The sequence below is a fragment of the Macaca thibetana genome, chromosome X, assembly GCF_024542745.1.
Source record: "Macaca thibetana thibetana isolate TM-01 chromosome X, ASM2454274v1, whole genome shotgun sequence".
NCBI lineage: Eukaryota > Metazoa > Chordata > Mammalia > Primates > Cercopithecidae > Macaca > Macaca thibetana.
This window is the reverse complement of record NC_065598.1, coordinates 47,599,155-47,611,510: the sequence shown is the minus strand read 5'-3', so window position 1 is coordinate 47,611,510 and position 12,356 is coordinate 47,599,155. Positions and strand designations below refer to the sequence as shown.

Genomic DNA, 12,356 nt, shown 5'->3' with positions numbered 1-12,356 from the left:
TGTAGTTTTTATTTCCCATAAATGTAATATATAAATGTAATCATGCAGTATGCAGCCTTTTGAGTCTGGCTTCTTTCACTTAGCATAATACATTTGAGGTTCATCCATGTTGTTGCATAAATCATTAGTTCTCTCATTTTTATTGCCAAGTGGTATTATATTGTATGGAGGATTCCAGGTTGTTTATCCATTCACTGGTTGGAAAGCCTTTGATATGTTTCTAGGTTTTGATAATTAAAAATGTAGCTGCTATATAAATGTTCATGTACAGGGTTTTGGGTTTACCTAAGTTTGCATTTCACTGAGGTAAATAAACATGGGAGTGGGATTACAGGGTTGTCTGGTAGTATATGCTTAACTTCATAAACAACTGGAAAATCATTTTCCAAAGTAGCCGTGTGCCATTTTGCATTCCTGCCTATGATAGGAGAGGTGCAGTTGCTCTACATCCTCACCAACACTTAGTATTGTCAGTTTTTTCCCCATTCTAATAGGTGTGTAATAGTATCTCATTGTGGTTTTAATTTACAGTTCCCTCATGCCTAATGATGTTGAGCATCTTTTTATGTGCTTATTTGCCATCTGTTTATCTTCCATGGTGAAGTATCTCTTTTGCCCAGTTGTTTTAATTTTGAAAGTTTTTTTTAATATATATTCTCAATACAAGTTATTTGCCAGATATTTGATTTGCAGATATTTTCTTCCATTCTGTGTCTTTTTAATCTCTTAACAAGTGTCTTTTGAATTTTGGTGTCACATCTAAGAAATACTTGTCCAACCCAAGGTTAAAAAGAATTTCTTTTTTGAGTGCACAGTGAACCTGCTTCACAGCATGCAGTTCATTCATTTTCATTACTACACAGCATTCCATTGAATGATTGTGCCACAATTTACCCATTCTACTGTTGATGGACATTTGGATTTTATCTGTGATCTAGTGTTAGAAATAGTGCTGCTATGAACATCCCTATATTTATTTTCTAGAGCACATGTGCCTGATTTTCCTAGGAGTAGAATTGCTGGGTCATGGTGTATGCAAACCATTAACCTTTGTAAATAATGCCAAACTGTTACCAAAGCGATTATACCAGTTTATATTCCTGCTAATAGTGTGTAAGAGTTCTCATTTCAACACAATATTATGTGATTTTAGTCTGTTTAATTATAACCTTTCTTGTGGGTGTATAGTGCTGTCTCAATGTGGCTTAATTTTTCACTTACCTGATTGCGAATGGGGTTGAGTACGTTATCTTATGTTCATAGATCATTTGGTTTTGCTTTTTAGTGAAGTACCTGTTCACTTCTCTTATCCATTCTTTTGTGTATGATTTGAAGTACCTGTTCACTTCTCTTATCCATTCTTTTGTGTGTGATTTTCTTATTGATTTGAAGGGGCTATTTTATATATTCTAGATACGATACCTTTCTCCCTCATGAAGATTGCCAGTAATTTCCCTATCTGTGGCTTGCCTTTTCATTGTAGTACTTTTGATCTTGTAACACTTGTCTTTTCCTTTATGAGGGGTGCTTTTCATGTTTTGTTATAGAATTATTTCCCTACTCCAAAGCTTATGAAAACATTTTCCCATATTATTTTATAGACACTTTCCTCTCACATTAGATTTACAATTTACCTGTAGCTGATTTTTATGTATGGCTAGAGGGGTTAAATTTCGTTTTCTCCATATAGATATCTAATAACCCATTCACATCTATTAAAAAGGTCATCTTCTCCCTACTGCTTTACTGTGCCAACTTTGTCATAAATCAGGTGTCTATACATGTTTGGATTCCCTTTTTAGTTCCACTGGACTGTTTGTCTATCCTTGTGCTGATATGGCATTGTCTCAAATATTCTCTTACTTACTTTTTTTTTTTTTTTTTACCATGATTTGTGATTCTCCCACAAAGTAGATCACTAACTTGATATGAAATAGACATCCAGTATTGAGTCGTCATGATGAACCAGGAACCCAATCAGAAGTTCCCCTGCATTTTATCCTCATCACCTAGTGGTCAGCATTTTAAAATAAAAGGAATGTACCATTACAGGGGCTAGTGACATTTGAAGATGTGGCTGTGGATTTCACCCAGGAGGAGTGGCAGTACCTTAACCCGCCACAGAGGACCCTGTACAGAGACGTGATGCTGGAGACCTACAGCAACTTGGTCTTTGTGGGTAAGAATGGCTTCCTTAGGTAATTTTGCTATTTATGATTATTGCATCCAATGGAAGGCATTTCCTTTCTCGGTTTTCCCCTTTTCTCTCCTGAAAAAGTGTTTGTAAGCTCAAAATGCAGGTTAAATGGTTTGACTTTACCATAATGTCAAGCAATAGATTCCTTGTGCTGCCCCTAATATGTAACTTCTTCTGTCTCAGAGGCTCTGAAAGCCAAGGAGGTATCACTGTCATTTCTCATCAACAGGGCAGCAGGTTACCAAACCAAACCTCATCCTCAAGTTGGAGGTAGAAGAATACCCGGCAGAAGGAAAAATCCCATTTTGGAACTTTCCAGGTAAGTGGAATTTTGACCCAGGCTCTGGGGACATGAAGTTCCACCCTGTTAGTCAGAGGTGAGGCCCTCTGACAGGGCTTTCAGGAATATCTTAGGAAAAGGTTCTGGCCCTTGGCACTGTTGGAGGACAGGAACATGAACACCTCAGACACAAAACTGACACTCCCGCTGTCCCCCATACACCAGGCCACTCTCCGTAAGTTGGTGCTTACCTGCAAGTTTCTGCACAGTTCCATTTGTCCCATATGGAAGTGTCTTTTAAATGCCACAACCTCCTGGCCCTGCCACTTCCACGACTGTCACCTGTCACTGACTTATCTGAAGCCAGGCCCACGTTAGTCACAGGCCTGGACTCTAATGTGCTAATTTCAGATTGAACAACCTGAGTCCAGTCTTCTCGTTCAGTTTAGATATTTGTCAGATTTGCTCTCCTAAAACATCTTGGTTATCTATTTTTTAAAAGTAGCTTTATTGAGATAAAATTCACATACCATAAAATTCACCCTTTTAAAGTATACAATTCAGTAGTTTTTAGTGTATTCACAGAGTTGTGCAACCATCACCACTACCTAATTCTAGAACATGTTCATCACACTGAAAAGAAGCCCCTACTCCCTAGCAGTCACTCTCTCTTCCCTCTTCCCCTCACTCCCTGGCAACCACTGATCTATTTTGTCTCTATGGTTTTGCCTATTCTGGACATTTTATTTAAATGGAGTCAGACAAAATGTGGCCTTTTATGTCTGGTTTCTTTCACTTGGTGTGTTTTCAAGGTTCATCCACATTGTACCATGTATCAGTACTTCATTCCTTTTTATGGAGGAATAAAATTCCATTGTTAGGATAGAACACATTTTGTTTGTCCATTCATCAGTTGATGGACATTTTGCTTGTTTCTACTTTTTGGTTATTATGGATGATGGTGCTGTGTACGTTGATGTACACATTTTTGTGGTGATACATGTTTTTCTTTCTTTTGGGTAGATACATAGGATTGGAATTATACCATATGGTGGTATAAAAGGAACTATATGTTTAACTTTTTTTTTTTTTTTTTTAGAGACGGAGTCTTGCTCTGTCACCCAGGCTGCAGTGCAGTGGTGCAATCTTGGCTCACTGCAGCCTCTGCCTCCCAGGTTCAAGCAATTCTCCTGCATCAGCCTCCCGAGTAGCTGGGACTACAGGTGTGTGTCACCACGCCAAGCTAAATTTTTGTAGAGATGGGGTTTCACTGTGTTAGCCAGGATGGTCTCAATCTCCTGATGTTGTGATCCGCCTGCCTTGGCCTCCCAAAATGCTGGGATTACAGGCGTGAGCCACCGCACCTGGCCCCACTGGAATAATTCTATAAAGAGAAATTGCTTCTCATCTATTATTTGGCTACCATGAGTTACATATCATACAGAAAAGACAGGCTCAGTGATTGAGCTTTTCCATTTATTTACTAGTTTTCAAAATAATGAATTGATTTTGTAGCATCATCCAAAGGTGACCAATAAGTTATATCTTTTCTGTGAATCATTTATGGACTTATGGGTGTATACATTTCTATGTTTTAATCCATTGTCTTATTTTCCGTATTATACATTACACTGTCCCATCTTTGGCCGGTGGAATCTCCTTCAAATTGGCTCCTGAGTCTTTGGTAGCTTCCTTGCTTTCTGGTGTTACAACATGTCCCAGGCTCCATTTGTATATTTCCTGCCTCTGACCTAGAATTGGTGATTTCTCCAAGGGACCCTGGCTCTTTTTAGTGGAAAATAATGTTTTAAGCCCATGATTTAGAGGTTAGAGAATTGTTTCGAGGCCTTTTCATTGACAGAGCTAGGAACTATTATGTATAAATGTTTTACAGAAAACATATCTCATGTGTTCAAATTAATATTTCCAAATCAAATTTTGGGCTTAAATGTTTTTAATTTATTAATCTTACATCTGACAGTAGTATTGTTAGTATTCTTCTTGAGACTGTTGCTTGTGTATAGCGAGTTGAATGAATTGAGGGAATCATTTCGGTGCCATTGAGAATCAAGACTTTTCAGCATGGTCATTAGCAAATGCAGCAGAAAGAATATTTACTATTATTAAGGAATCTTTTATGTTCAGTTTTGCTTTATGATTATATAAAATAGTTACAAAAGATTTACTTGGTTCCAAAATCAATACAGAAAACAAGGTATATTCAGAAAAGTCCAGCTTCTTTCCCTTTCCATTCCATTCCCTTCCTTCCTTCCTCATAGGTAATCTTTATTAAAATTTAAAGGTTTATTCTTCCATCATTTTTTACAACATGAGCCTGTAGGAATATATATTTATTCATTTCCTACTATGCACAGTGTTTTAAACATTTTTAAAAGTTTTACTTTTAGTTGACACATAATTGTACATATTTATGGAGTATGGTGTGATGTTTTGATACATATATACAGTGTGTCATGATGAAATTTTGGTAGTTAGTATATTCATCACATCAAACATTTGTTTCTTTGTGGTGAGAACATTCAAAATCTTTTCTTTTAGCTATTTTGAAAGATACACTATATTATTGTTAACTATAGACACCCTGCTGTGCAATGTAACACTGAAACTTATTCCTCCTATCTAACTATATCTTTGCACCCATTTACCAACCTTTCCCTATCCTCTCTTCCCCTCTTCACCTCCCAGTGTCTGGTCACTATTCTGCTCTCTACTTCTATGAGATCAACTCCTTTAGCTCCCATATATGAGTGAGATCATGCAGTGTTTGTCTTTCTGTGCCTCGCTTATTTCACTTAACATAATGTCCTCCAGGCTTATCCATGTAGCTGCAAATAACAATATTTAATTCCTTCTTATGGCTGAACAGTATTCCATTGTGTAAACAGATGACATTTTCTTTATCCATTGATATTCCTTGATGGACACTTAGGTTTGATTCCATGTCTTCTAACACCTTTCTTGCTTCCTTCAAACCTCCACTCCAAGTTGTTTTTCCCTCTTTTAGCAAATGATCTCATCTCATTCCTTGCTGTAAAAGAAGCAAAGTGATGAAACTAATACCATATCATAGCACACAAACACACACACATACACCACACACCACACTTTAAAAACCCTTCAGCTTCCCTGTCCTATGGCTCAAAATAACCTCCAGCATCACCCAGTTTTTCCCTTTGTTTCCTGCCTCAGGTAACAGTGTATGCACAGTTTTATTCACCATTTTTCACTTAATATTCTATAACATGTTAAATATATAAAGATACTCTTTCTTTTTACAGTAATGTAGTGATTCTTAAAAATCATAATAGTAGTAGTTGTAATAGTAACAGTGGTGGTAAACAATTTAAAGCACTTCCTGTGTACCCTGCAAGCCCTGTTGTAAGTAATTTAATTCTCTCAACATCCATTTGGGTGGGCACTGTTATAATTCCTTTATGGGTGGGGAAGTAAGATACAAATAGTTTAGATCACTTGCCTGAGGTCACAGACCAAGTGAAAGGTTGAGCCAGGATTTTCTCCTGGGCTAGAGAGCCCAGGACCCTAACCACATGGGCCATACTGCTTCTTACCACCTAAGAAGGTTCAGATTCAGCAGATCTTTGGTGGAGCTTGGGTCCCATGGAGAGCATTTTGTAAAAAGTTCTTCATATGATTTTGTGTTCATCTCTGGCTAAGAACTAATGCTTAGCTAGCCAAAGAAAGGAAGCCACAGGAAGAAAAATCACAGCTGCACAATCCATGTTAAAATTCAGTATCACTGTAGCAAAACATTAACACTATTGAATCTAAGTGGTAATATGAGTAGTTATTGTACTCTTTCAACTTTTTCTATGCTTGAAAATTTTCATATAAAAATTTGGGGAAAAGTAAGAAGAAAAGTAAACTGTAAAAAAAGATTAAAAACTCACCATATGTACAAAAAGTACTTGCCATAGATTTAAAGACATACCACTAAGAAAGAAAAATTGCCACCAATTAACCTATGACATTGATTGTAAGGTGCATCTGAATTCAGAGATGTTAAAATGTGAAATAATGTGCTGCTTGCAATTGATGAAATGAAATTAAGGGCAAGGCTTTGCAATTTTAACTGTTTAAATGAGTGATACAGATGACTGACTACTTTAGAAGTTAATAAAAAAATTTAAGTTATATAGGAAGATCAGAGTAAGCTTTTTAGAAAAGACTGACCTGCCTCTTGAAAGTTATCTAGATTCTGAATATAGCAAAATACAGAACACAGGGCTATGTGGGTGATGGAACATAAAGAAGGGTTTGGAGTACAGAATAGGCAGAGGTTTTAGTGGAAATAGTATAGACAGGAGCAGAGAAGGTGGTGTTGAAGAACTGTGAATGGAAGCTTTGATGGATACACAGGTGAACCCAGATTGTGCAAATATTTTTAGCTTTTTGTTTTTGTCAAGCTAATCATTCTATATTTTTCTTTCATTCATTGAGAATGTGGATTTGGTGTTACTATTGTAAGACATGAGTCTGAGAATCATGCTGTTGCATTTCCACCTAGACAGAAATTCTGTAAGTCAGGTACAGTTAAGACTTCATATAATACTGGCCAGGTGTGGTGGCTCGTGCCTGTAATCCCAGCACTTTGGGAGGCTGAGGCGGGAGGATTGCTTGAGACCAGGAGTTTGAGACCAGCCTGGGCAACATAGTGAGACCTTGTCTCTACAAAAAATACAAAAATTAGCCAGATGTGGTGGCTCGTGCTTGCAGTCCCAGCTACTCAGGAGGCTGAGGTGGGAGGACTGCTTGAGCTCAGGTGGTCAAGGCTGCAGTGAGCTGTGATTTTGCCCCTAAACTCCAGCCTGGCAACAGACCTGAGATCCTGTCTTAAAAAAAAAAAAAAAAAAAAAAAAAAAAGTTTATATGATAACTGAAGATTAAGGGTATAAGTTTCCCAGAGTTAATGGAAGTCAGGTGTGATGTATAAATACAGGTAAGAAAGACTGAGGTGTCAGGGTAAGATTGTTCTTGGTAACAAAAAGACCAGCAGGTGGGAGTTTAGTAAAAACTCTGTCTCCAGGAACTCTGATAAAATGAGATGATAGTGTCAGCTTTCATATGGCAGAATAATTCTAAAGAAGGTCCGTTCCATAATGTCAAAGCATAAAGGTGGTTTATTGTACTTCTTTCTAGAAGTCTGTCAAGTTGATGAACAGATTGAGAGGCAACATCAGGATGACCAAGATAAACGTCTGCTGATGCAAGTTGGATTTTCTGACAAGAAAACAGTTACCACCAAGAGCGGTCGTGACTGTCATGAGTTTGGAAACATACTTCATTTGAGTACAAACCTTGTTGCTTCAATACAAAGACCCGATAAACACGAATCATTTGGAAATAATATGGTAGATAATTTAGACTTATTTAGTAGACGTTCTGCAGAAAATAAATATGATAATGGATGTGCAAAATTATTCTTCTATACTGAGTATGAGAAAACAAATCCTGGAGTGAAGCCCTATGGCTATAAAGAGTGTGGGAAAGGTCTTAGGCGAAAGAAAGGCCTTAGTCTACATCAGAGAATTAAAAATGGAGAGAAACCCTTTGAATGTACTGCATGTAGGAAAACCTTCAGCAAGAAGTCACACCTCATTGTACATTGGAGAACTCATACAGGAGAGAAACCTTTTGGATGTACCGAATGTGGAAAAGCCTTTAGCCAAAAATCTCAGCTCATTATACACTTGCGAACTCATACAGGAGAGAGACCCTTTGAGTGTCCTGAATGTGGAAAAGCCTTCAGAGAAAAGTCAACTGTCATCATACATTACAGGACTCACACAGGAGAGAAACCTTATGAATGTAATGAATGTGGAAAAGCCTTCACTCAGAAGTCCAATCTCATTGTCCATCAGAAAACCCACACTGGAGAGAAAACCTATGAATGCACTAAATGTGGAGAATCTTTCATACAGAAGCTTGATCTAATTATACATCATAGTACCCATACAGGAAAGAAACCCCATGAATGTAATGAGTGTAAGAAAACTTTCAGTGATAAGTCAACTCTCATTATACACCAGAGAACTCATACGGGAGAGAAACCTCATAAATGTACTGAATGTGGGAAGTCTTTCAATGAGAAGTCAACCCTCATTGTGCATCAAAGAACTCATACAGGAGAGAAACCCTATGAATGTGATGTGTGTGGGAAAACCTTCACGCAAAAGTCAAACCTTGGTGTACATCAGAGAACTCATTCAGGAGAGAAACCCTTTGAATGTAATGAATGTGAGAAAGCCTTCTCTCAGAAGTCCTACCTCATGCTACATCAGAGAGGTCATACAGGAGAGAAACCTTATGAGTGCAATGAATGTGAAAAAGCATTTTCACAGAAATCGTATCTCATTATCCATCAAAGAACTCATACAGAAGAAAAACCCTATAAATGTAATGAATGTGGCAAAGCCTTCAGAGAAAAGTCAAAGCTCATTATACATCAGAGAATCCATACAGGAGAGAAACCCTATGAATGTCCTGTGTGTTGGAAAGCTTTTAGCCAGAAGTCACAGCTCATAATACATCAGAGAACGCACACAGGAGAGAAACCCTATGCATGCGCTGAGTGTGGCAAAGCCTTCCGAGAAAAGTCAACATTCACTGTGCATCAAAGAACTCATACTGGAGAGAAACCCTATAAATGTACGGAATGTGGGAAAGCCTTTACCCAAAAATCAAACCTTATTGTACATCAACGAACCCATACAGGAAAGAAAGCCCATGGAAGAGGCCACACTCGGAAGTCAAAGTTCATGGCACATTAGAGAGCTAATCAACAGTGTATATTATGGACATTGAAGGAAAGTTGTGTCAATTTAATTCACATTTGAAAAGTATATTCCGACTTCTGGTTTAAATATGGGAGTAAACTCAGCCTTTCTTCTTTTCATCTCGGTCATAACCCAAAAGCTACGGGAGAAAAAGCAGAAGTGTAATCTCTGTATCTGACAAAATTAGAAGACAGCTGCAACCCTGATAAGAGGGCTGCCACAGGCAGAGGAAATGAAGCACTGGTGCAGGAGATTTCAGAGCGAGCGTGCTCAAGGCTGCAGATGCGAGACAGCACTGGTAAGGACTCTTAGCTGAGGTTTGGGATATACACCGAGGCGTGGAACCATAAATATAACAGTGGTAATAGTGCGTGGGCAGGTAGGAGGTAGGATGTTTCCTAGACCATTTGGGGTCCGAGGAGAAACAGGCTGGGGCCTCGAGAAGGAGTCACTCAGACAAGCCATATTTGTAGAAAGTAGTCTACTGATGGGAGAAACAGTTATGGGGGTGCTGGGGGAAGAGAAGGGACTTTTCCTTGTGAAGAGCCCCACAGCTGCCCGTTTACTGACTTGGGAGAAGTAAAGTCAGAAAGAACTAACGTGGGGGGAAAAAATCTCAGTTGTCAAAAAAAACTGATCTGCTTGGAATGTGGCCCTGGTTTCTTTTCCCACATGAACCTCCAGCAAATAGCAAGTCCAGGAAAAACTCTTCTCATTCAAAGAGGAATGATTCAAAAGTAATCAAAACCACAAATGCATTTGGTTTTGGGGCCAGCAATTCCACTTCTAGGAATGTACATACTCACACATGTACAAAATGATGAACATACAGAAGTATTCATTAATGCACTGTTTGTGAAAACAAAAGATTGGAAGCTGTCTAAATGATACCGTATCAGGGTTCTGGTTCCCTAAATTGTGGTATATTCATACAGCCTACTCCTGGGTAGACAACAATGAATAAATAAGGAGAACTAGGATACCATTTATGTAGTGATGTGGGATAACCTTCAGTTTATGTTATTAGGTAGGAAAAACAAGGTTAAGGACAGTGAGTATAATATGCTGCCATTTGTATATAAAAAGGAGAAAAATGGTAAGTACATAATTGTGAATTCATAAGTTATCTCTGGAAAGAGACACGAGAACCTGGTAACCCTGATTACGCTGGAAGGGGAAGGAGCAGTGGTGGCTGTGGGGATGGAATTGAGAGGGAGACAACTGTATCCTTTCATAGCTTTTGAAAATGTGGATGTACTATGTACTATGTGGATGTACTACCTTTTCAAAAATAAAACATTTTAAAAGCTATTTTGTTCTACTGTTATAGTAAAGTCACAGTCTAGGTACAGGATTTTATAATATTTAATATAGATATGCTCAATGTAGAGTTTATTTTTTAGTGAATCAATTGAATAACCAAGCAGATAGAACAACAGTTATTCAATCAATTCCAGAGGCACATAGGCATTATTTTCCTGAGATTGCCAAATCAAGTGATTCTCAGGTCAGCTGGGACCACTAAAATGATTGAGACTGGAACATATTTAGTATGTACAGTGACATCTGTGAAAAGATCCTGTACTAAAGCCCACCGAGGACTTTCCATATCTTAACGAAATGATTTTTATTACATCATTCATACAAACGGTCTTTACAAGTGCTGCAAAACACTAATCCATAGAGAGGTTGAATAACTTGCTCCTCTAAGGTGGCACTAGTGCTGGTGATACATATTTTCTAAGGTGAGAGACAGATTGAGAGTGATGGTCTGAATGGACATAGCCAAAGACCACATAACAGGACGTTTGCTTCGGAACAAGCGGTCCTGCTTGTGAATTACTGTATTTGTGGCCCTCATGGTTCTGTGGCTTTTCACTGGGGCCATCTCTTTGCTGGAACTGGACAACTTAAGCTATGAAAAACTAGGGATGGGCAATGTTTGGATTTATCAAAACGGGTGGGTGAGTTAGACCTGAGACCCTGCCTGTGCCCTTCCAGGCCTTCTTTTTTCCCTGAGTAATACTGCAAGGAAACAAGCCGTGGGCTCACTTTATGAACTATGTAAAGTAAACATGTCACATTCTTTGCCTTTCCAGGGAGAGGAAATGTGGGGCAGACTGGCTTGCTCCTGGTACAGTCTCCTTGAAAGATGCCCAAGGGCACTGGAAATAAAGCTATTTTGCCTTTCTACTTATAGAGAATGTTCCTAGGGTTTCAGGTCCATTGAAGGTCATCCTGTAGTGGGGTGGGAGTGAGGGTCATATCTCACCATTTCAGGTAGATCTTGGACTCCTGCTTCCTGGAACACAAATGGCAAGCTGATGGGCCACATGTGGGTGAATGGAGGTGAGTGAAGCAAAGACGGGGATGGATGGAGATGAACATCAGCATGTGAATAAAAGGATTGGGATTGGAGGAAGAGAGAGGAGGGTAACGAAGGGCAAAGTGGGAAGTGAATGGAGTAAAGAGGGGCAGAAGGGTGGTGAACAGGGAAAAGTAGGGTGAAATGGGGGAAATATCCAGTGGTGTGAGTTACTGGAGAAGAAACAGTTGAGTGTAAGTAAACATGAGTAGTGTTGGGGAGAGAAGGAGGGAGTAGAGTGGCAGTGAGTGAGTGGAGAGTGGAGGAAATTGGGAGTGATATGAGGCACAGTGTAAATGACAGTGGTTAATGGTGTTGGGTGAAGAGCAGTGCAGGAAAGTGGCAAAGCATGGCATGACACTAATGAGTGAAGAGGGGAAGAACCCCGGGCAGTCAAGGTGGGAAGACTGTGCTGGAATGGGAGGCACTCTGGGGTGAGTGATGGGGATCTATGGTGTCAGAGGTTATAGGGTCTTGGGGTCTTAGGGATGCATGACCTTGCGTTGTTGGCGATGGGGAGTTGGGTGGAGGTGGGAGGTGATCCCTGGGGTTTCTGCACAACGAGGAGCTGCGCTGAAGACCCTGCAGTGACCACAGGTGTATGGGATGGGATCAGCCTGTGTTCTGGACACAGTGCTCAATGAATGTCACTTCTGTGTTCCATCCCTGATGTCGTTTGGATCTGTGTCCCCATCCAAA

The 12,356-nt window shown here is 39.3% G+C and overlaps 1 protein-coding gene across 5 annotated transcripts in view; it reads left to right on the top strand.

The window, feature by feature from the left end:
* The window catches only part of ZNF182 (zinc finger protein 182), a 30,227-nt gene extending 19,624 nt beyond the window's left edge, over window positions 1–10,603 (top strand). For 4 of the 5 annotated variants that reach the window (XM_050775621.1, XM_050775620.1, XM_050775619.1 and 1 more), the window contains 3 exons: window positions 2,053–2,179; window positions 2,427–2,516; window positions 7,656–10,603. In XM_050775621.1, coding sequence (XP_050631578.1) covers window positions 2,053–2,179; window positions 2,427–2,516; window positions 7,656–9,286 — 1,848 coding nt within the window. In that variant the 3' untranslated portion in view covers window positions 9,287–10,603. Of the gene's footprint in view, window positions 1–2,052; window positions 2,180–2,426; window positions 2,517–3,576; window positions 3,701–7,655 lie in introns of those variants that run through there. The other variant, XM_050775623.1, reaches the window with a different exon arrangement.
* The last annotated feature ends 1,753 nt before the right edge of the window (window positions 10,604–12,356 follow it).